Below are 25,776 nucleotides of genomic sequence, written 5' to 3'. Positions count from 1 at the left end.
TGGAAGTGCATTTTCATTTTTATTTCAAAACAACTTTTGACAAATGATTTTAGTATATAAATTTGATTTTTCTTTTTACAGAATATAAAGATAATTCCCTCATTTTTCAGTATAAAGTGTCTTACAAGCTTGAAGACAATTGCAGAAGTGTATCTTACACATGGGGATATTTGAAACAGAGTGCCTCAGGTCTCTACACAAAAGTTAGACAGATAATATAGCAGTTATTTTAACAAGTCAAGTGATTTAATCAAATGCAAGTGAACATGTGACACTGGGACAGTGCTAGTTCAAGTAAGGCCAACTCAGTAAACTCTGTGAGGGTCATTCCAGATAAGAGTGGAAAGAACTCCATCAGTAGTGTGGATGGACTCTAAATAGCTTTAATGCCAGTATAATCATGAGATTCACAGAGTGATTTAGCTAAAGCAAGTTAGTTCTTTACTGCCATAAAATTAATGCAAAGACTGAGCAGCGCACTCATGTTAGTATAGTGGAGGCTTATTGTGCCAGTATCTGCAGCATGCTTAACTATAAACTCTTAAACCAAGTGCATTAATCACTAACATTTATTTTGAGGTTGTATTTAGAGCATTCAGGCATGTCTTATTTTGGATGGCGTGTAGCTTTTGTCTATTACTTCATCTTGTAAAAACATGTGAAGACAGCGTTCATTCTGTGCTAGAGGGTGGCCAGCAACTCTAGGAAGAAAAGAAAAAAATTAGTTCCAGAAAAATAGTAAAATAAAAGCTTAATACGTTTTGCTAAAACCCCCTTCAGGTTCTAAATGTGAAGACATTTAAATTCCCAACCCCAGATAAGAAATGCATACACCTAACACACACCACATTATGTAAGAATGAGACTTCAAGTGTTTCCTCAATTTCCCATCCTGACCCCTGGGAGATTTGTGTTTATACCATATATTGGCAGCACATGACAGGATGTTCTCCAGTGAGCCAGGTGTCCTTAAACATGGAGGGAAAGCAGTTAGATTACAGAAGGCATGTTCATGTGTTCCTTTATTAATTATCTCCACAGGACAGTGGCTGCACACAGACTAGTTAGTTAATCTGGTCTAACAAGGCCAAATCCAAAGTTTGTAACAAGGACTGATTCACTGGGTCAGGCAAGTCCTCAGACATACTACAAATCAAAAAACCTTCCTACATCAGGGCAAGATGAAGTAAGTTCCAGCAGTGCATGTAGGTATTCTTCTAGTCCAGTAAGGATTAGAGTCCCTGATATAGCAACCAACACCAGTGTTAGTCTACACTGCAACAAAACACCCATGACTTGTCTGTGCCAGCAGACTTGGGCTTAGGGGCTATAAAGTTGCAGAGTAGACATTTGCGCTCAGGCTGGAGCCTGGGCCCCTGGGAGGGGAGAGGGTTGTAGGCCCTACTCTAGCCTACACCTGAATGATTATATTGCAATTCAATAGTCCCACAGCCCAACTCAGCAGACATGGGCCAGCTGTAGGTGCTTTATTGCAGGGTACACATCCTAAGATTTCAGCACTCTGTACTGGTGGAAGAGATGGATTCTTCAATACCATCCATAGTAGTGTCCTCCATCCCAATCATTCAGGTCAGGGAACTAGGCCACCATTACTGAGCAGCATTGACTCCAGACCAAGATTAGTAGTTCTACTGTACTGAAAACTGGAGAGTCATCCTGTGGTCAGAAGATGCAAGCAGGGATCAGAAGGTTCAGATTCCCCTTTTCTCTTGGAGAGGAATGAGTCCCCAGAATGACCATCTTTAACTTTTCTTTGAATTGATAGAAATTCCCAATATCCAGGATAAGACAGATGACCTATGGCATGACTAGGCTTGGCAGTTATTTCAATGTTTTAAATATTAATCTATTTACATTTTAACCACAACAAAATTATTGTTTTAAGCATCATTGATAAAGTTTTCACTGTGTGAGAAATTATGGGGAGGATCAGACTCTTTAATAAGAGGTTATAAAGCTAACTTTTTGAATCTAACACCACACGTCCAAATATACAAAGTAAATATTCTTATATCAAAGAAATAAGTCAGGCAGCATTTCTTACTTTGCTTATCTGTGAATTTTGATTATAGATGGATTTTTTGATCATTTGAGAGATTATAGAGGACTTAGTCTCACTTCCTGCAAAATGGCCTGTACTTGTTTTTGAACATGTTCTAGAATAAAATTTAGTCAGAGCTTCTTCTGGAACTGAATGGAAGAGAGACACTTGCCACCCCATGCAGCTAGGACGTAATTCTGATAACCAGCACTTTCCACTGCATGCAAGCAACTTGATGTCATGGGAGGTCAATGGCCTCAAGAGGCCTTCCACAGCTCTTGGCTCTGTAAAGATTCTCCACAAGAGCAATCCTTCCGCATTTTGAAGTGACCTTTGGCTATGTAGGTCAGCTAATCTACCAGCAAAAGCTGTTATCTTGGCAGCTTCAGTTTGGCCGCTGACCTTACCAGACAAATCCAAGCATCAAGCCTTACATTTCTGGTGCACAGTGCAAGGAATTTGACAATCCTTTCTTTGGCAATAGCAGTCACCCCGCTCTTATATGGAGGATGAGAAAGCCTTTCCACCAAGTGGGACAAGGAAGAGTTAAAAAGGTTTGACAGACAAACACCAAATCATCCAGAAGATGCAGCAACCTGGACCAGGCACTCTTCTTTCCCTTGAATTTGTGTAGATACTAAATCAGTACAGGCTGCATTATCAATGTTGATGTCTGCACTGTGCACACTGGTGAAACAAGAGACAGCTAATCCAACTGTGAGTACAGTATTGAGGCCCACAAACTTGCTGGAAAAATTAAATTCATCTTGAATAGTTTAAAATTGTAGAACAAGATAAAAGCAGATTTTTAATGCAGGTATTGATGCCTCTTGAGTACAGCTGAACTGACAGACCACATTTGAAAGTTCCTAGCCTGAGCTGTTAATTCTGAAGTGGTGTTCTAATCTACATACACACAGGGGAGAACACATTTTGCCTCTGAGCAAACCAAACCATTTAACCAATCTGCTATAAAGTGTCAGACATTTGTGCTAATCCCAAGCATTGAAAGTTTCATGCAGTTTAGGTCTCAATGACATTAAATGTCAATGTAATTGTTTGTCCTTTATAAATGCTCATCTTTCAGAATGATCACTTCCAGATTACCTTTTTTATTTTAGTCATCACTGGTTCTGAGAACAGATGAGGTACACTTTAATTTTACAGGTGGGAGTGCTGTGGGGCTTTTACACTTTTTTTTTTTTAAACACGGTGCCTTTGAAACTTTGTTTCACAGTAAATGGTATTAGAAAGCTTAGACTTTCTAAAGGCACAAGCCTTTAGGTTATTTTAGCTTTTAGACAACTGATTCAAACTAGTAGCTTCAAATTGATATTTTAAGTAATATAATGTACCAGACTGTTGATTGCAGACGTGAGGTGTTATCAGCTCGTGCCCTAGGGCACATTTTTCTTTTATGTTAAAATGTGGTCTTTTGAAGACGTAAAAACACTACTTGATTAAGACAAAGTGTCTGGAAGTCCATTGCAAGCTTAAATGTTTGTCTGATTGAGCGTACCTTTTTCCAAGAATCATAATACAAGTAGAACTTCTCTGAATGCTGTAGTTTGCATACATTAACTATGCAAAAAACAGAACTCTGGACAGCATACACCTGAATGGTTGAATGAGTAAGAGCTGAATATCTGACATGATACTCAAAAATGGATTTTAACATTTTATGTTTACAAACTTGTGGTTTGAGCTTGTTTATTGTTCTAAAACATGGTGTTGCCACCTTTTAACACTAAGATGAAAACAAGCTAATGAAACTCAGATGTTCATAAGACAAGAAATAAACCTCAAACTTACTTGTTTATAAACTGCTCAAGACCTTGCTTCCTTTCTTCTATAAACGAATCATCAAATATTCCATCATCTCCTCTAAAAGGAAGCTGACGGAAGAGAGCTTTTCCAGGTAAGGGTGGTACTACAACCTGAAACAATATTTCAAAAAGGTAACCATAACCTCAGCCTGCACAGAGATTAAACACACACACCAATCCCCCACCCCCTCAATAAGAAACACTACATTTAGGATGTGAAAAAGGAATGTTTGCCTACATTGAAGCAATGAAGAAAGTTAGCCCATATAGGAAAAGCAATTCTATACCTGAATGTCACACAGTAAGATTACTACATTTAAATTTGGAGTTAAAACCTGAAGACCCTTTACAGCTTTTATATGGTCTTCAGCACCCCAGTAGATAATTTCAAGCTTAATATGTTGTGATAATTAAGCTTTCCAAATAGATTTGTATATTTACTTTTTAGCATTTGACTCACCTTACTTTCTCTTTCGAGTTCACTCCTCAGCCATTCAAAGTCACTGTATCTTCTTCTGACTGTAGACTCTTTCAATTTAAAAATGGGAAGGTTTGTCTGAAATACAAGACAGATCAAGTGACTACACTTTCAAAGTGATTAACTGATCTAGTTGAGGGGAGGGAATGACAAAAATAGGTAGAAGTTTCTTGCTAAGTTCTGAGTCATGACATCCCCAATACCCTTCCTTAAAAACAAGGGGGAAAGGTGTCAATGTTTTCCCTCATCATTGCTCTTAAGTTAAAGAAAAAAGTTACTGATGTGCAATGTCAAAACATTCAAGTTAGAAAATGCCAGTATTAAATTAAATTTGGATGCACTGATACTGTCTATTACATGATCACATACTTTGTCACCTGCCACCCCTCAAAAACACAAAAAAGTTTTGTGCACAGGACAGACTAGCTCTGGGAAACAATCATGGTTGCGTTATTTGTATGACCTCTGCCTCAGAAAGTTGGAAGGTGTGTAGTGAACAAGACAGGGGACTGCAGGAACAGAGCAGAAGCTCTTGGCTACAGCAGCTGAATACCACTGTGGTAAACAGTATTCTATCTGTGCCTCTGAAAAAGAGCTGTAATGCAATACTAGGCAAGTCACCTCAACCAAAAGCCTCACAGGTGGGTTTGGTTTTTTGGGTGTTCAAATAGATACTGTGGACCATGAGACAATTAATAACTTTCTATTCTGCACATGTTGGATGGTGTATGGTAAATAGGACTGGGGCCACACACTGAATGACAATTAAAATATTGAATAGCTACCCATTCAGTGGGCAGTCAATCCTGTGCACTGAATGAGGCAATAGTCTCTGGTCAATTTTTTTCCACAGGACCATCATAATGCATACAAATTAAGATCGCAGAGGGAACCTTATGTCTAGCATGTCCTGAAATTTAAGTGCTTAACTTGGCAACATCAGTAGCATTCCTGAAAAAAAAAAAAAAAAAAAAAAAGGAACAGAAGAGTCTCCCTGCTCTATTCTGGTGTCTGGCAACACAATGGCTCTCAACAGCCAGATGCAGCAATTACAAGGAAAGTCCTGCTCAGCGGGGATAAAGCATTTGCAGACCAGTCACATGTGGGAGCAGTGGGAAGAATAAGCATGTTCAGTAAAGACTGAATCTTCAGAGAATTTAGCCACCAGCTTTTAACAAGCCCACAAGCACTCATTAGCTGATTTTTTAGAGGGTTATACTTTCAGTAAGTTAGAGACTTTACAGCAGGGGTTCAGACTTTTGTACAGGTGATCCCTTTCACACAGCAAGCCTCTGTGCAACCCCCCTTATAAATATATAAAAACATGTTTTTAATGTAATATCTTTATAAATGCTGGTGGCAAAATGGGGTTTTGGGTAGTGGCTGGCAGCTCATACCCCCCATGTAATAACTTTGTGGCCCCTGGAGGGGTCCTGGTCCCCAGTTTGAGAACCCCTGCTTTCCAGGGATGTGAAAAAGGTATCTGACTCCAGGGTGATGCCCCTGCCAAATCTGAAGTCCTTCCAGAGCATGGAGGCACTACAGCCTCCCAATGAAACAGATTTTTAGACATGGGTGTTTCCACCCATGCCATCCCCCAACCTAGTTATGTGACTGACACACACACAAAATCCAGCCTAAGGCAGACATACAACATAGGATGTTTCAGCCTGGTATAGCTTATAAGCTATTGATAAGGTCTTGTGATACTTTAGACAAGCTTGACTATAAGCAAAAACTACAAACTCCTCATGTAATAGGCTACATAATTATTTACTAGTTAGTATTAAAGACTGGTGTTTTACAGCAAATATCACTTAGGTCCCAACAAATTGTCTAGGGACCGAGAGAGAAGGCAGAAGACCATAAATAACCTGTGATTGTTAAGGTCAGTGAAATATGAAAGACCTAGCAATGGGTCCCCATCAGTTCACATTCAGCAATATTTAATCTTGACCCTCAGTGTCATTAGAAGTGCTCACTTCCTAGGTCAAGAACTGCAATATGTCATTAGTGACTAAGGACAGGTTCTCTGATTAGCTGTGGCATGCTCCTGAGAAGGCCTACAGAGCTGACTCATTAAATACTGGAATCCCCACAGATCTTTCAAAACTCAGACCCAATGCAAGATGTATTTGTTCATCAGGATTCCCACAACAGCTCTTAAGCAGAAGGGATAAGGAAGAGGTTTTCCTGTGTGCAGTTATTTTTAACCAGGAGGTGGCACTTGATTCTAAGGTGGCAATTGGACACTTTGCCTCCGGTACACACCACGAAAAAAAAAAGTCTTCACTCTACTTATAACCTTCCCCTTAGAACTTTCCATAGTTGGATCGTTGTAGAGATGTTAGTCCTTGACATTTCTTCAGAGGCAGTATCCATTTTATAGATGAGGAAACAAGACAGAGGTGTGTGACTGACTCATAGCACATAAGTGTCAAAGGATTAGACCTCAGGAAGAATTCTTGACTCCCACCACCACATTAAGGCCACTTGACAGAGTGGACATGGAGGAAAAGTTTGATAGTCACATCATGTACAAGACTAATCAGACAAACTTGCACTGAGCAACTTGCTCACAACTGACAAAGGGAAATATTAATGCTGGAGATCTACCAAGTCAGAGTAATTAACCTACTTTCATAGTTTGAGATTCTGTATGTTTTTATGCCGAGAACTTATAAACAAGAGCAGAGCCAACATTTAGATACACATGTTAAATTAGAGCTCTTTCTACTTCACTGAATCCTACTGGCATCTTATTGTCTAATAATAATCCTGGCTCATCTCATTGCTGAGAACAGCAGTGCCTAGATACTAAAGTTACATACACAATAGTAACAAGGAGTCTGGTGGTACCTTATAGATTAACAGATTTATTTGGGCATAAGCTTTCTGGGTTAAAAACCTCACTTCAGATGCATGGAGTGAAAAGTTACAGATGCAGGAAATACATAATGGCACATGGAGAAGGGAGTACCTCACAAGTGGAGTACCAGTGTTGACAGGGCCAATTCCATCAGGATGCCTGCATCTAACTCTCACTCCATGCATCTGAAGTGAGGTTTTACCCATGAAAGCTCATGCCCAAATAAATCTGTTAATCTTTAAGGTGCCACCAGACTCCTTGTTTTTGTGGATACAGGCCAACATGGCTACCCTCTGATACTTGATATACAATAGCAGATACTGGACAGCTACACTTGAGATTTTGGTCTCCCTTTTGCTGTTTCACATACACCCACCATCCTGGGGGAGTCACTGACTGATGAATGGGTTTAGCCAACCAAAGCTAGGCCCCTACACTCAACTGGATGGCAGCCTCTTTGCCTAACATGATAACTTTTCACTACAGCATTCAATCAATTCCAAAATTTCAAGGAATGGTCTAAGTACCAGTGGGCAGAATTCTGGTGAAAAGCTAGCAAATTGGAACACTCTGATTTTACTGGTGGGGTCCTATTTGGTGCTGTAGACAGAAGAATCTGGCATTCCCTGCTCCTGCCTACACTTAGCTTAATATGCTATTCCCTCATTGGGTATACAGTTCAGCCTACATAAGCAATACAGCATTTTCCATTTCAGAGTGGCAGAGAGGTTTGTACCAAGAGTTCAGAATTGCACTGGGGAAGCTGTTGCAGCACCCAAGTCCCTGCCCCAAGGGCTTTATGATCCATTGCAGATCCAGTCAGCAGGTCAGACCTACAGAGGATACACCACGAGATATGTGCAGGAACCTCAGATGCTCCAGTAGGGAGGAATATGAAGGACGAATTGAAATGTGACATATGGAAAGAGGGAGAGACACTGTTCCACACAGAAGGCAGGGGCATGAAAGGCAGCATAAAGGTGTTGGGTGAAAGAATATGAAGGCATAGTGGGAAGGGAAGCTTGGGCTGAACAAAGTGCAGGGGACCAGAAAGAACTGGGTAGGGCCTTACAGGTGAGAAGTCAGCCCTAGATGCAGAAAGCAAGGGGAGGGCTGTGCAGAGATCTGAAATAGTGAGTGACATGAGTAGAGGGGCAAATGGAGATGGAGCAAAGCCAGAGAGACAGTTACAAGAATCACAGGGAGAGATGACCAAGGCAAGGGACCAGGGTTTAGTGGTGATGGAAAATAGGATTCAATGGCAGTCTGGAGGTAGGGGAGTAAAAGGCAACATGGAGGTTGCAAGCCTGGGTGGTGGGAAGCTTGGGGCAGAGGAAACAGGAGGGGGATCAAGGAAGCAGGAACTGACTAATGAATCTGGTGTCTTTTTGGTCCAGGAGAGTGAAAGGGTAAATTCCCTCAGGCTCTGATATCCTCAGGTGGATAGTGCCCTAGTGGAGACGAGGGCAGGGCATTCCACCTGAGATGCCTTGAACTAAATGTTTGGGTAAGCTAAGGTATGATCTTTGCCTCATTAGCCTGCTGCACTCTAACTGTCCACATGCACCCTGCTAACACACATTAACAGTTTGTTAATGCCCTTCGATCTAGTCTGGCTTCTTTGCAAGCACATGAACTTGGCCTGACGGCTTTTTATGCAACAAGTCTGATCAATTCCCTATTGATGCCTAGAACACTCTGTTAAACTCTGGAAAGCCCTATGGGGGAAGGGAGAGAACACTGCTAGTGGTGGGGGAAGGGGAAGGAAGGAGAATTTAAAAATCAGGCCCAGGCCCATGGAGTGCCTATTCCATGCTGCAGGTAGAAGATCCTCTGGCAATCCCTTCTGCTGCCTACAGACAGCACCTTAATAATTTGCTCCAATTGTATGGTTAGTTCACACTACACAAGCAACTAAGTGTGTGAACCTCAGGTGTACTACACAGGAAGAGCTGTCATACACTGTTGTGAGCAACCTTAAAATTACAGATGAGCGGTGGGCTGATGAAACATTTTGGTTTTGAAATGTGTGTTGACAGTTACCAACTATATAAACTAGTAAGCTATGGTTAAATTTTGGGCCCAACTCAGACAGCTTCCATTTAAAGAGAGGAAGTGGGCAGTTAAGCTTGACGGCTACCCAAGAGATATTGAGGTTGAAGAGTTCAGCCACTCAGGACAAGTTTAATTGCCTATAATTGCACTACCTCTTCTGAAACGGCTTCTATATAGAAGAGAAATAGGCTATTTAGTGGTCACTGCACACACAGGTGTAACTGCCAGTCAAAGTGCTTGTATTATGCCTAATGTAGTAAAGCAATTCTGTTTATTATTAAGCTGAAATATTTGAACTTCTAGACTGCTACTTACAGCCTTGCAGCTTCTACAGATGCTTGTGTGGACAACACTGCACGTTTCATACACTAAATCTGAGCTCACTGACCTTTGAAAGCACTTGAGTTCTTTCCCAGGTAACCACAACATTGTTTATTGTACAAATGACTAAGAGCAAAAATGCAGCTAACAAGACTATTATACCAAAAGTCAGGCTTATATTTAAAGGTGCTGGCTTTCTGTATAGAACAGTATTCTTATCCCCAGCAGGGAATAAATTAGGTCCCCCAGAGTGCAGGATGAGGATTCCCAGAAATAAAGCACTGGATTATTTCTCTCTGATTTCACCTATTGGCTTTTTAACTGAGTTCAACCTTCCGCATTAAAATATTAAGTCTTTGTAAGTGTCTAAAGATAGAAAGGCCTTTACAATATTGAGTGTTTTCTGCAGGTGAGATTTCACATTTTAGATTCCCTCCTCTCAAGTTACTTAACAAAAGGGATTAGCTGCTCTTTTATTCAATGCTAAGATCAAGCCTATGAAAAGAGTTCCCTAAGATTTTTCATACTTCTGGGTACGGAAGTCTATAAAAGTTAATCTCTAAACAACATATCAGGCTTACAGGTACAATGTTGGGGTAAAAAAGGGCCAGTTCAGCTCATTTTACCTTCCACATTTTCCCTTTTGAACTTTTGACACAGCTGTGATTAAATCTGACTCATTAGTTTAATTATTTCAACACTTAGTTTGTTTCCTGTGCCTTCCAACTTCCATCCATTCCTCCAATTTTGAAATAAACTGCATCAATTAGCCACAGGGTCAGTGTTTGTGAAAGTGTCTACTGGTACTAGTTAAATCTACTGCTCAAAGACCTGAGAAACATAATGGGTTAGACATCCAGCAAGTATTTCATAACTGAAAATTGATGAGGATAAGTCATGTGGACTGGACAGACAGTGTACTAGCCAGGTGCACCTTTTACTATTCTTCAATCCATAACCTGAAGGAAGCTATGAAAAGGGACTAGCAATGTATTAACCCCTTTTTCATGTAACATTCCTTCTGAAGTAGAATCACAGCAGCAGCAACAGCCATTTAAATAGTGCTGATACAGCAGTACTCATTTCCCAGAAGTACACCTGTTTGATACATCCAAATGGATCTCCTTTCAAGCAAGTCTGCAGACTGAAAGCACTGTTTTGCATTCTTGTTTCTCACCCACCCAGCTCTCATTTTATGGCCTCTGTTAACCTGGCTTGTATTCCCAGTGGAAGTGGGCTATACATGCCTCTTTACAGGAGCTGCACAGAAGGGCTCGAGTGACCCCAAAGTCCCAAGATGCAAAAGGTATTTTACCCCTTCCAATAAGATGCATCCCTTTCAACCTTTGCTGAAGAAACAAGAGCAGGCATCAGATGATCTAGCCAGGCAGCTGCCTATTTTGTACCACAAGATTCATGTTAAAGTTGTAATTTCCAACAGGTGAGGGCTGGGATCCCAATTCCTCATGAAGAGGGATCCTGCTAAAAAACAGTGCAAGGAGGCATAATCTATGGCACCAGGTAACAATGCCAGCAAGAAAGACTCAAACCAAGTCTACCAGAGTCTCTGGCTAATATGAGCTGCAGCAGGGTTAACCTTTCATTCACTTACTCATTGTAACAGCCACAGGCCATCATGACCCATGAGATTAGGCAGAATTGCCATGGATTCCAGTAGCTATTGTTACAATTAACTGTTTCTGATGTACAGCACAAGTTTGCACTAGTCTTGTAAGAAAAATTCATTAAATTTGATGAAGGCTGGTGAGCCAACCTATCAAATTAAGCTAACCTTAGTCTAATAAAAGGTGAAAACAGAATGATGCAAAAAAGCTGTTCTGTCTAAGATAGTATTGCATAAGTGTGGCTGGCTATGGCTCATGTTAAAAAAGTGGGACCACAAAAGAGCTGAAGTACTTAAATCCCTGAAGTCTTTTTTTAAAAAAAAGACTATTTTATTCCCCCACCCCCCATCTATGACCAAAAGGGTCAACTAAATACTTATTGGGTCCCTTTACTGCTTACAAACTGCTATCCAATGCATAGTCAGATTGCATTCACCAGGCTGCTACAAGTGTGACCCACCTCACCACCCCTCCATCTGTTTTACAACTCCAGAGTCAGAACAAGGTTCATGCACTATGTGACACTGTACCCAAGGGGAATAACCTGCAGCCCCATGTTCATCCTTATATGATTGTGTGGCATCCAACGCAAAGTTTGTCATATATTAAGTGTCTTAGGAAGGCTCATGATGCACTGCGCATCGTTACAGTAATTTCATGTATTTAGTTTGAGGCTGAAAATGTGTACTCATGGCTTAAAACAAGCCCAGACAAAAAACTCTCCAGGAGCAAAGGGGCAGTTCACACCTCATCTGGACACATATGGAACAAAGCCAGCCCAGCCTCACAGGAACAAAGGACACTGGCCTAGGCAGTAAGAAAGGATCTGTTGGAGTCACTCCCCTTCCTTTGGGGGGTTTGGGGCTACCATAAGGTAATACTCACTTGACTCTGAAGTGGGGGGAAAGGGGATGCAAAGCCAAGAGGGAAGAACGATTATGAAAAGGGAGAGATGTTTGCCATGTTCTCTTCCACCTCCTTCTACAAACACCACCAAGAGACTGAAGCACTGATCAAAGGAGAGAGCCTGGCTGAAGAGCAACCAGCCAGCCTGTGGTGAGAAGCATCTAAGTTTGTAAGGGCACTAAAAGTTAAGATCAGCTTGGAATGTGTTTTGCTTTTATTTCATTTGATCAAATCAGACTACTTGTGCTTTGATTTATAATCCCTTAAAAAAATCTCTTTTGTAGTTAATTCATTGGTTTAGTTTACCTGAAGCAATGTGTTTGAAGCATGTCAGAGACTCCCCTTGGGAGAACAAGCCTGGTCCATATCAATTTCTTTGTTAAATTGATGAACTCATATGCCCGCTGGATGCTGCAAGCTTAACTGGACAATGCAAGATGGAGATTCCCAGGGTTGTGCCTGGGACTGGAGATATTGTTTAGCGTCATTTGGTTGCAGAATCCAAGCAGCGGCTGGCCAAAAGTGCTCACCCACATGCTGGGAGCAGCTTACATGCTAGAGGCTGAACATGAACAGCCCAGGAGCAGGGGTTCTCACAGCAGAGCAGGGTAAGGCTGGCTCCCAGAGTCAAGGATTGGTGACCTTGCAGATCACTGGCCCAGATAACACTATGGGAATGTCACACTGCCCTTTGCTTAAGGTCCCTAAGGACATGCTCAGGAGATAAGACTCCCCATCCAGCACTCCATCTTGAGAGTTTAGACCTCAGGGTCTAGTTGCCCAGCCCCTAGAATCAGTACTGACCCCCCAGACTCCTGCATAGCTTAAACATACTATTTCCCAGAACCCATCCACATGGGCATTCAGGGTCTACGGCTAACTTCAGGGAATGTGAGATGTCAGAGACTTTGTACAGGATTCTAGACCATCCTTGCTCTTCACTTAAGTATGAGAAATATATGAAGGGGGTATTTCTGTATAACAGAGTTTATTCACCACTCCGAAAAATTCTTTGGACTGCACTCAGGGCCCTCAATGGACTGTATAGGGTCCTGCTACAGCGCATGGCTTTTCTTAGTTATGGAACCCCTCTCTGCCAGTGTACTTTGACTTTGGTTGATCCCACAGCTAAACCAAGCTTCTACTGCTACAAAAAGCATTCCTGCCTCTGCCCTAAGCTTCCTTTGTGGCTTTGAGAGTCTCAAAAGGACTCAGCTGTTACTGGTGCAACTTTAGTCATGCTTCTGGTAATTTTCCATTCACCAAACTCCAGCCCTTTACAGGCAAGTTGGAGGAAATGGCTTCTCCCAGCTGTACCCAGCCTCCTTAGTATCACTATTAACCCAGAGTAGTCATTAGGGGTAACTCCTCTCCACTGTATCTAGTCTGGGAGAGACATGGTTACAAGCTTGTCAGCAATGGTGGATACATATAGGTATACACAGATATTCCATTATACAGCAATTTTCATACAGAAAAATCACAATATAAACCAGAATTCATGAATTCTACAGATTCCCCAAAGCATCACAGCTCTCTAAAAGAAACTAAATACTAGAAGTGCAATCAGATGCTTCTGAGATGATGATATAGATGCAAAGTGTCAGCCTCACAAACTCAGTTTAGAATCAGAGTCCAAATACATTCTTTCTGGGTCACTCAGATATTCTGCAATCTGGACTTTGAGTCAGTGAGGGAGAGACTAACCACAATCCATCTCACTCTTTTAGAGCAAGATTGGCTCTGCAAGACTAACAAGAACTAAAGGTGTGTCTAACCAGACAGATAAAAAACAAAGGCATCTTTGGACTCCAAGTTACTTCAGAAAGGAATTACATCAAGGAGTTATTCTGCTAAAGATTGTAACCCTCATGATTCCAAAGGAGTCCAGTTTACTTTGGATGGGTCCATCTACCTTGAGAAAGACCATCAGATGTTCATTGTAGTGTACACAGGATATGACTGTTCAAACCAGTGCTTTGTTTCCCCTTCATTAGAAGAGCAGTCTTGGTAAGAATTTATATTTCAACTCATGGAATGAGTTTTGTTAAAGAAACTATCACCAATAGTGTTTCAACTTGCATCCATGTGAATCTGCAGCACTTCTGGCCTCTGGATATCTTTCATAACCAGCTCCTTTGTAATCCATACTCCCTCCTCTAGCCCATGTTGCTCCAAGGGCAGAGTTTGACCTCAGGGCACAAGGACTCCCCACTCTTGGTAGGAGCTGGAAGCTAAGACAGCCATGTGATGGGGCAAAATGTAGAGGCACCTTTGAAACTGAGGAAAAAAGGTCCTGAAATTACCAGAGTATTCTCTTATTTGCTGATCAAATTGGTATGAACATCCAATCTCACAGCCCTGCTGAACTCTAGCTCCCCCTACCCTCTATATCCTTCACTCCTATTGATTCACTCCCTCCCACCTTTGTCTTCCACTAATGTACAAAGGACCAAAAACAAGTTAGATACCTGTATTAATCAAACTGCATTCCTTCCCAAACCCTTCATCTACCTTCTATTTAGGAGTAAACTCTTCAGGTCAAGGATTGTGGTGTGCATCCAAAACACTGGATGCCCAGTCCTGATTGGAGCATTTGGAATACAAATAAATATTTATTCTGCAGTTCTCTGAAGTAATAAGCCACTTACACACAATGGAAGGGCTATAAAATTCAAAGCCAAGCCTAAAAAGGCATAATATGTAGCAAGTCATACCTGCAGTATTTTGTTTCAACTTAAGTATGAAGAGTGCTTACATTTTTGTTGCAAGAAGTTTATGGAGAGCCAGTAAGTTATATTTGCACTACAAACAATCTGATGTTTGATATGGTTGAGCCAGTACACCAGAACTTCAAAGGAAATAAATTATAATCAAGAGTAGCTACCAGCTACCATCATTTAGTTTCATTCACTCAAGGGGTTTGTCAGATTTGCCATTGTTAGCACTTCAGTGGTCTCTTCCATTCCAATCCATTGTGCATCAGCTATAACTCATCTCCTGTTGCATTGCTCTGCTCCATTCTGCTAGCTTACAGTCAAATGGAATTTAGTAAAATCCTATTCTCTACTATATTAACAGATTAATTCTGCTAAGAAACATTTCCTTAGCAGCATATGGGAAGCAGGAGTATAGCTATGAACCTGATTATGTTTGCTTAGGCCAAGGACAGATTTGTGTACTTGAACAATCAATTTCCCCTCTCAAAAAGGCTACATAGTGGCATGTGCACTAATCAGTGACTTATGGGCCAACTCCTACAGAGTTCCAAGCACCTGCAACTTCAAGTTCAATGAGAGTTCCAGGTCTCATGCACATCTCAGAATTGGTTCTTGGTTATGAGGAGACAATACCAGAAGCCTGATTTTTCAAGATGCAATTAGTTTGGTTGTAAAAAGTCACCCAGGTTAACAGCTATGCCCAGCCTAGGATTTAAGCACTTTTTTAAAAAGAGCAGCACTTATGTTATGCAAATGAAAAGCTGAATACTAATTTAGAAAGGCTGATCATTGAACTGAAATTTGGCCAACTGTTGCCATTGAATATGGTCTAATCCCCTTCAGGCTTAAAAAAAGAACCAACCAATATTATACATATGGTAAATCAGGTAGGAGTTGAATTTAGAGGTTTAAAAATTTAGCCTGTAAACAGAAGTTTACATTATGGAAGTAAAAGTAATCAAGCTTTAGATGCTTTTTAGGAAGTGTTTAAGTAAGTACTCAATTGATCTAAAGCCCTTCCACAGCAGCCACCCTTGTTCCTACTACAAGTATGCATTTTGAAAACATTCGTGCAAAAGACATCAAGACAATCTGCATACTGTTTGGATTACTTCAGAGAGGAAGGAAAGCCGAAGTTGACATTCCATCTGTAAGTCATTCTGCATGCTCTGGCAGCTCACCACCACAATTGCATGAGTTAGATACTGAAGGAAATGCAAAATTCCTGTTTAGTCAAAAATAAAAATTATCTGCAAGTAGAATTCAAACATTGCAGTACTTGTCCCCCACCATACACTCTCCTCTTAACAGCCAGGAGCACTGAGCTGCTTTGTTGCCATAGCACCTCTTCGGATGTGGTCTTTTGAAGTAAGCTATGGTAGGTCTTGATAAAAATGGATTTAGTTCACTTTTGATGGCATAAGCTTATATGCCATTAACTTTCAAAGAAGTTTGAGTTTTATGGAAAAAACTGAAATGCTTTGAATTCAGACCCATAAAAAAAACTAACATTTTCTTCATCAACAAAAAGCCTCCCATCATCCCTCAACAAAAGGTGCATCATCCCAGGGGAGCTCTGACACTGTCAAGCAGGAACATTCAGGCCTGGAGTTGTGATCTTCCATTACCTTCTGCCAGCCAACTTCTGGAGAATTGAGGGCTTTAACATATAGCCCATTCATTGTTATGGCAAACATCCAGAGAAGATACTGACATTACCAGAGTTCTGAAGTAGGAAGGCAAAAGCTATCAAGTTATTAAATCAAAGTCAGAAGCTACAGTAAAAGATCTCCTAGGAAAATCTCAAGAATAGATGGATTGTTACTCAAAATCCAGGAGTTTTTCCACTGTCCAAGATGTTTAGACCTGCCTTTACACTTGAGTTACTTTACCAAATATACTCCCCAGAAAAGAGTCTTGCATTTGGATTCCAAAATCCAATTAGATATAAGTCCAGTAAGGTAATGCAAGACTAACTTTTTGGAACACTTGCTTGCTCGGAACATTCTGAACTAGTGTTATATACACCTGCGTCAATCTTCTTCTTCCCCTTGTTGCCACTTAATGGGATATAAAGAGAAGCGATGTCAGACAAGAACTTTACTGCGCTGTAGTCTTACAAAGACATTCCTATATTGAAAGCATTTTGCTTTAAGTTCAAATACAGAGTTCAACTTCATAAGAATATTGCTTGTGGATACACCCACTAATGTTGTTACTATTGAATTTCATACTTCAAGCTATGGCACATTAGACTAAGGCATTGGGTTCCCCCCCCCCCCCCCAAGCCTGCTTGTCAGGATAAGTTTTCAACTTGTCATTGATGAGTTAAGCTACTTACTATCAATTTCTGCAGAACTGAGACTCCCTTAAGATAAGCTTCTAGTCCACCTGGTTGCAGAGTAAGCCTTACAAATGCACTGTTGTCTTTAAGACTGTAGATTATTTCAGTGCTCATGGTGCTGCTCAGAGCTTTAAACACTAACTTCAGGCTAGTCTACACTAGCAACACTACAGTGCTACTGCAACAGCACTTTAACGTGGCTTTTTAGTCGCAGCACAGCACAGAGAGCTCTCCCAGCACTCTAAAGAAGTCCATCTTCACAAGGGGCATGGCTCTCAGCACTGGTGCACTGTCTATACTGATGCTTTACAGCGCTACAACCTTCTTGCCTGAGGTATGAAAAAACATGCCTTAGATCAGAACTTTGTTGAGAGCATATTCTGCTAAGAATTGTCAGTTTCAGTCTGCTGCTCCTAAATAAAGCTATCCGCAATAGCAGAGCCAGGCACTGACATTCATAGAGGTCAAAAAGGAGGCTCAGTGAAGTAGAGTCGAACTCTAGGGTGGCTGGTGCCAAAAGGCAGCAAACTGTTCTCCCAGGTGATTTTATCAAATAGCTTCTCCCCAGAAGCTGAGAGATAGAGCCAGAAGCCCACCTAAAAGGTGGAAGGCATAGTCCCATTAGAGGTCCTAGCACTTCCACTTGCTATAGGCTTGCACAGAATGCTGATCGGTCAGAGGGGTTTAGCTTGTGGAATGGAGTATCAAAAGTGTATAAGCTACATTGCTTCTGTAGCATAGTTCCACATGATACACCAAACCAAGAAGTCTCTCCATATCCAGCACCCACGGATTGCAGTCTCCCATCACAAGCTGCCTCTATTCCACATGAGAGTTAGCAACACTAACTTCAGAAGAGAAGACTTGAGTATCTAAAATATGAACTAGATTGGTATTATGTAGTTTGTCCTTTGCTTACATCAGCTCCCAAGTTTTAAAACAACAAGCTTTTATAGCAGCTACTTGTATATAGTTTGGTATGTTCTGGGAGTACCATTGTGTGCAGTGCTCCCAAAACATACTCTATAAATAGAGTGCTACTCTATTTTTCTGGTGTAAGTCAAACATCTGAGGGCAGAATTTAGTCCATTAACCTCTACATTTGATCTTACTGCCTCAAAGTTTGTTTTCCCACTAAAATACAAGATTGTCACCAATGCAGGATTACACAAGGCAAATATAAATTGAGATAGCAAGAGCTTTCAGGAGAACCAAAGACTGAAAGGACATCACTTATGTCACAAGGGAGCAGCAGTTTTGCATCTTCAGCAGTCTAAATCAAGACATGTTTTATTCTCAATAATGATCAAACAAACAAAGTGATTTTACACAGCTGTCCATTGCTATTAAATATAAAGCTAGAGTACATGGTTGCAGGTTATGAAGTACTACAGTGTTTTATACCAGTCAGACAGGCCAGAAGTTTTCATATGCCTTTACTGCATTCAGGATGAGCCTACAAACATAGGAATCTGAGTGTATGAAATGTTCAGCTAACTGGAGATAGAGAAACTATTAGTGTACAAAAGTTAGTTGGTATTCATAAATTCTTAAAAAACTAAGCAATTCCCTTCACATCTATGTAATTAGAAAAAATCTTAGCCAGCCAACTGACTGACTTGACAAAAATTGATTGCTCTAGAGTAAAGTGATAATCAGTTTGTTATTTCATAACTATCCTGGGATTTTACCTATTTTTGTATCAGCTATGGAATGAATTCTTTGGCACTGATTTGGTATCTTTTCCAGTAGGTTGTTCACTTAGGGCTTAAGTGCTGGGTACAGCTTGAGACCCAAAAAAGGACTTAGTTGTTTCCAATTCCTTGATCCTGGAGCCAGTTTTTCCATTATCTTTGTCACCAACATGGTTTAGAACAGTCTTGGGGCTGCTCTCCACTGTTCTACCTTGTAACTACACATTCCAGGTTATGTTGGACATTCATCTCTACATCAGAGGGTACAGAGATGGAAGTACTAATTATGCCATTTGAATATTCTCCCATGCTAGGCTAATCCTCCATTGTGCAGTTAGGATTGCGTTACAGGCACTCTGGGAGTTCCTCACACAACAGTTTAGGCACAAAGATTGATATCAAGGAGTAGTAATCATTGCAAGTCTTTCAAATGGCTAGACAGCAGAGGCACAAAGTTACTTCTTGCAAGTATAGGGCTTTCTGATGCTACAATGGTCACTTAGTTCAGAGAGAAAGTGCTTCCTTTACAATTAAGTTTTATTTCCCTTAAAATAAAGCAGTTGACAATATCAAGTCAAGTTTTCATAAGGTTGAGTAGGGATTCAGATCTGTCCTGGTATAAAAACCCACAAACATGAAAATCATGGAGCAGTCTAATAAATTTAATAACAGTTATGGGTTTTTGATAAAAGTGACAAATGAGACAGGGATGGGGGGGGGGAAGAGCAGAAAGGGGAAGGAGATGGAGAGTGAGCCTGCCCCCATACTCACTCCTTGGGGCAGCTCTTGTGTCTCCCATCCCATGAGGCAGGCCTGGCTCACTATTCTAGGAATTGTGACCTGGCACAAGTGGTTGCAGCACCACTCACTCAAAGTAGGCCTGGCTGGGGGATGGCCAGGCTGAATTTGTGTTAACAGTGCTGTGAACCCATGTGCCAGGTGACAATGCTCAGTGTGGTGAGCTAGCTCCAACCCCATGGGACGGGAGCTTCCTCTGCAAGTTGTGTTTTAAAATCATAGACACAAAGACAAGACATGGACAAACAGGAAAGTCATGGTATCCATGCCATTTCCCTCCCTGCATCATGACACTGCTGTATCCTAGCTAGGACATCTGATATTACAAGGCTTCTTTATTTTCTATTTGGGTGTTCTGAGTTTGGGGAAAGATAAATATGACAGTATGACATTCAGGCTGACAAGAATTTAGATGGCTTGCCAAAAACAATGTATATGAAATATTCTGGTATCACATGCCTACTCGCCCTAGCAAATGTAACAATGATTAATTTTACTAAGTTCTAATCAGTATAGGACAGAACATGAGTAGAAAACTGCATTTTACATACAAAGTAGAAGTATTTATATGAACACCATTAAGACCTGCATCAATTTGTGTAAACCAAATCGAAGTGTTCAGAATCAATATAATGATGGAGTAGATGAATTGCATTTCTTCAATGCTTCCGCTAACTAAAGATTTGGAGTTCCTGGATTTTATAGGATTCTGAATGTGGAGACAACACCGCAATATCCTGATTGTTAATGCAAGTAATTTTCCTAATGAAAACTTCATACTCAAATCATTCAGAAATGAATGGATGGGCATATTTTGTCCGCTTCCCATTGTCCTGAAATAGGTTACTACTTCATAAGTCTCCTTCCCTTTCAGAAGTTGAAATTCTAATCATTTCTCCTAAGCTAGCATCCTGTAATATATTTTCAATTTTGCACTTGCCTTTCAACAGTATGTTTTTAGCAAATCTAGGAGAGTTGTGAACGCAGTTTTATTGTAAGTAAAGTAGTAAAACTTCCAGCTAAGTAAAAAGCTATAGGAGACAGAAAATAAAAGGAAGTCACATACAATTTAAAAAAGCACCAAATTTGTTCCTCCTCCGATAATCAGTGTTTCTGAAAAGCCTATAAGGGTAAAACACAACACCACTACAGTGGATTGTGTTAATGTTTCTGCTTTCTCTTGTCCCCTCCAACACACACTAAAAGGCAGAACTGAACTAGAATTAAAGCCAACATTCTTATAGCATGGAACTTTTCTTGTACAATAAAACTACAACAGGAAGCATAGCTGAGTTCTTTATTTCTCTAAGACACACAATATCTTGCAAAGAATGTATAAAAGCTAGACAACACTACATGTTCACTGCCTAGTTATGAAAGAATGCAGTAATATTACAATACTATATTTCATACTGCAGAGCCCCACAAGTATTGTTCAAGCTGTTGGCAGATCACATACCCCAACATATTAATCCTCCTGGCATAAAATCTACAATGTAAACTCTTCTTGCCTAAGTCATCTGCAAAAACTGAAGTACTGGAAGCTGAAACATTGTCTCAAGTTTAGACCATGGTCAATTTCCATTAGGTGTATTTTTCTAAAAAAGCCTGTACATTTTTTTGAAGCATAGATTATCCACCTTCAGTGCTTAAGTCAACTGACAATGAGACCTATACCCTTTCAAATATTTCACCCAAAATCAAGTGGTACTGTTCAACAGGAGTCTGAACACACATAGCTTATGAAGAAACATCCTGAGCCATTGGTTAAGCATTCACAAATTCAAAGCTAAAGTGCTCACCTAGCTGTATGCATCATATCAGCACACCCATTAAAGACATGCACTTCAAGTATAGTCACTATTATTTTCCTGTCTGGATTTCAGAGGGGAAAAAAGATTGAAGTGCTGCAAGAATAGAACAAACATGAAATTCTACCACTTATTCACCTCCAATGTCATGGTCAGTGCAATCGAAATGTTAGAAGCGGAAAGACTACTATAGAGTTCTGTTTAGTCACAAAAAAGCATGACTGAGAACTTAGCTAACAGTTTTATTTGTGAGACGTGTTCCCAGAAACAGTTGCCTTTTTAATTTGTAGATGCTGGAAGAATATTCTATGCTTTAAGAAACACAAAGTTAATACTGGCAAGTGGGGTTATTAATGCATAGTGGCTTTTAAGTATCAGAAGTTTATGCTTGCTAGAAATAACTTGATCCTTCCAACTGAAATTCAGCCACCAACTTTTTAGCTGGTTAAGTGATAAGCATTTTAAAACAAGAGGTGGATAGGCTGTGAACTCAAAACTTGATTCTATACAACAGTCATATCAAACACTGCCAACCAAAGCTTCCAAGCTCTCAGATAAAGTGTAGTTTAGGAGTAATTCGAACCTTGGATTCCAAGCTCTAAGAGTGGCCTACTGTAGATAAGCTGTAAAAATTCATAAAAAGCCAACTACTGTATCAGGTCTCCTCTGCTGACTGGCAGCAAGCTCTCTTGTACATGTACAGAGAACTAAGCCAGCAGCTTCTGCATAATTAAAGCTTTCATTTAAAGTTAAAGTTTCTAGTCACTGTTTGTGAAGATAAGTTAGATTGTATCAGCAAAAACAACTATGAGTCCTTGTGGCACCTTAGAGACTAAAGTTCACATGCATTGTCAACTTTGCAAGGTTGACAATGTTATCTTCTTGTGTCTAGAGACTGGCAGCTCCAGTACCATCACTGCTGCTTACCCAGACAGCTGCAGAGTAAAACTGAGAGAAATGGTTAGTTTCATTTCTTCTAATTATAACCCTGTGGGTAGTAGTGAAGCCATCAAGAACAGCTTCAAGAGAGGATTTCTCTCCCACCCCTAGGAGGGGAGAAGAGAGTAGGGAGGAGTACAGTAGCACAGGTTTATTCCTCTACCTCCCCAACAGTAGACAAGAGGCTATGGAGGGGAGAGACTAGACAAGGTTCCTTTTACCATCCAGCATTTAGAAGAGGTAGAGCTTCACATGACACATACTAGCCATTTACTACTCAAAAAGAGTTATGAGCAACTAAGCCTCAAAACAGAGTCTTAGGACAATACTCCAGTAAAAATCCTAGCATTCTCCCTTTCCCTCTCCACCAAACCTGGCAGAAGGCTGGGTTTAGGAGAACACTGCCCCTTGCTGGTGGGACCCATATGGTCCACCCCCACCCCACCCCTCTCCACTTCCTGTAAATTTTAAGCAGCCAGCTAGTACTTTTTTTAAAAAGAAAGTCTTGCACTACATCAATATTGTAGGCAAAAATCCACCTCCCATCAACTTCACTAGGGCCATGATTTTACATGTGTCTGTTAGACAAGACAAGTGAGACCAATGTTTTAAGATAATAGTTCTGAATCAAAGGGAGTGAGGAGGGTATTCCATAGAAGAGTAAGTATATGAGACACATCCAAACTCACAGGCATTTCAGAATTTAGGTTCTAGTAACTTTAAAATCCAATTTAGAGTGTAACAGACATGCAGAATACACATTAGGTAACTGAAAAGTGTCAAATTCTACTTCTCCCCATCCTGTTTTATACATACCATTCATCAGTAAAGATGAATTTGAATTACAATTCAAGCTAAAGATTCAATATTTTGCTCATATGTCAAGGTGGGCACCATTTTCAGTTAGCATATTTGTGACAGTGGTTTATTAAGTAGTAATTCAGACTATTAGGAAGTTTACTTCAGCCCATTGTTTTGATAGTACAAGTATAGACACTTTTAGACATTTGGTTTGGTAAGATATTTCAGTTTGATATTAGCATTACATTGCTACTGTGCAATTCAACTGCCCCATTTACTAGAGCAACAACAAAAAAATTTAGTTAGCACCCACATACATTAACACTTTACAAGACAGCACTTTATTTGTAAGTTGTCTCTTCATTGTCTTAGTCAAGAGCAAAAAGCCAGTTGCAGTTTTATTTACAGCATTTTATTTCCATCAATAAGCCTGTATCCAGCTCAGACTCCCCTCACTCCCCCACCCCCCCAAAAAAATTAGCTCCTTTGCTCTGCATAAGGATGGGATCCATTACCACACAGCTCTCATACACTTCTCAGGAATAGCTTATCTAAAAGAAGTTCCCACGCTTCTTTCTATTAGCTAAGCCCCATTACACCAATAAGATATATTCAGCACTACTATCACCCCTGACAAACACACACCTACCAGACATCAGTAATCTTCCTGGCTAACATATGCCTACAGAAGGCCTGAGCTCCAGTAGCCTGACAAACTATTGACACCCAGACATAGGACAAGCTGCTTTTTTTTTTTAATTATAATTTTATGTTTTACGTATCTTCCTTAAAGTGAACCTGACCTGTCTCACTTAGAGACAAGGTGGGTGAAGTAATACTGTTTATTGGACTAACTTCTGTTGATGAGAAATACAAGCACTGAAGCTACACAGAGCTGAAGAAGAGTTCTAGGTAAGCCCAAGAGCTTGTCTCCCTCATCATCAGAAATTTGTCTAATAAAAGAATTTTTTCACACCTTGCTCATCTTGGCTCCCCCACCAGGTCTCTTGCATATCCCAGGACCACCACAGCTACACCACCACTACGAACTTGTCACTATCACAAATGAGATTCCTGCTAACTGGTGTGCCCTGCAGAGGAGAGTTAGATAACCTAAACCATACAAAGGCTATCATCAAGCTTTCCCCTAGTTCCATAAGGCAGACTGGCTCACACTGGATCCAAGCCCCACTCTGGCCTCTCAGTGCTAACCCCACAAAAGATGGAGTGGGAGGGAAGGAAGATTCAAATTTCCCCTGTTATGACATGTTTGTACTATGAGCGAGGTGGAGGTTTAACACAGAAGTTCTCAAACTGGGGGTCAGGACCCCTCAGGGGGTCACAAGGTTATTACATGGGGGGGGTCACAAGATGTCAACCTCCACCCCAAACTTCACTTTGCCGCCAGCATTAATAATGGTATTAAATATATAATAAATGTTTTTAATTTATGGGGGGGCTCACTCAGAGGCTTGCTGTGTGAAAAGGGCCACCAGGAGACAAGTTTGAGAGCCACTGGTTTAACACCTGGTGCGAACACAGTCTAACAGCGGAGGTTTGGTGCACCAAGCTAGGCAGCAGCACCTCAGCTGCTCACGCAGGGCTCGTAGCCCGGCCTCGGGCCCGCCCACCAGCCAGCACGGGCCCTCCCAGCCGCAAGACGGTGAATGAGACGCGGCGCCACCGCGGGGGATCCGCAGCCCCAGCACGGCGCGGGGGTGAAGTCCGACTTCAGCCCAGCGGCCGTGTCACGGTTACAGCCCCGAGGGGATGGGGACAAGGTCCAACTGGGAGTAGGCAGCGCAGACGTTACCCCACGCACACGGCGGGGGAAGGGAGACGCAACCCTGGGGGTCACTGGGCAGCAGCACAGACCCCCCCACCAGCAGCCCGACCGCCCCCCTCACCTTGACCCTGATCTCGTAGGTGGTGAAGCGGCCCCGGCCGACCCCCACGGTCTGCGGGTTGCTCACGTCGATCTCGAGGAAGTTGCTGGGCGGCCCGTAGGCGTCGTTCAGGTTCTGCGGTTTGCTCATGAGCCGCCTGGTGTCCGCGATTGTTTCAGCCATGTCTCTGCCCGCCCGCGCCGGGTCCCCGCCCCCCCTCACAGACAGCAGGGACGTAGCGAGCCAACCTCACTCCCCTCTCGCCCTTTTATTCTCCGGCAAACAGCTGACTCCCCAGCTACGCGCAGCGACCCGGCCACAGCCCGGCACGAGCGGATGCGCCCACCGCCCGAGCAGGGAATCCCGGGACTTGTAGTCCTTTCGCTGCCGCCGAACTCGCTCAGAGCAAGCACGGAAAGAGATGAGAAAACTACAACGCCCATGCTGCACCGGGAAAGGGCGCAACAGGCAGTACTCTGAAAAAAATTATCTTCATTGGCCCGTCCGCAGAGAGAAATGAAAAGCAACGGGGGCAGGGGTAGGAGGCCCAGATCAGTAGTTGGGGCCCAATAATAGTTATGGGAAAACTGCCAGGAACTTCACTAAGCCTAGGATTGAGTTCATAGTCTCTGCATTTGTGG

General features: G+C 41.5%; 1 protein-coding gene across 1 annotated transcript; it reads right to left on the bottom strand.

Moving 5' to 3' along the window:
- On the bottom strand, window positions 1–25,478 carry SNX3 (sorting nexin 3). The gene is made up of 4 exons (XM_050951442.1): window positions 25,157–25,478; window positions 4,349–4,444; window positions 3,875–3,999; window positions 1–701 (listed from the first exon to the last, which is right to left on the bottom strand). The coding sequence occupies exons 1-4, from the start codon at window positions 25,316–25,318 to the stop codon at window positions 596–598; spliced, it is 489 nt and encodes a 162-aa protein (XP_050807399.1). The 5' UTR covers window positions 25,319–25,478; the 3' UTR covers window positions 1–595.
- Between the last annotated feature and the right edge of the window lie 298 nt (window positions 25,479–25,776).

Source organism: Gopherus flavomarginatus, chromosome 4, assembly GCF_025201925.1.
Source record: "Gopherus flavomarginatus isolate rGopFla2 chromosome 4, rGopFla2.mat.asm, whole genome shotgun sequence".
NCBI classification, from domain to species: Eukaryota; Metazoa; Chordata; order Testudines; family Testudinidae; genus Gopherus; species Gopherus flavomarginatus.
This window is presented reverse-complemented; position numbering and strand designations above follow the sequence as displayed.

Bases quoted from the DNA above. Each gene is read 5' to 3' on its own strand.
- SNX3 (XM_050951442.1), bottom strand. From the start codon at position 25,318: ATGGCTGAAACAATCGCGGACACCAGGCGGCTCATGAGCAAACCGCAG. The intron at 4,445-25,156 runs GTGAGGGGGGCG...CTTGTATTTCAG, and splicing joins CCTACGAGATCAGGGTCAAG to ACAAACCTTCCCATTTTTAA. The intron at 702-3,874 runs GTAAGTTTGAGG...TTTTCTTCCTAG, and splicing joins CTTGAGCAGTTTATAAACAA to AGTTGCTGGCCACCCTCTAG.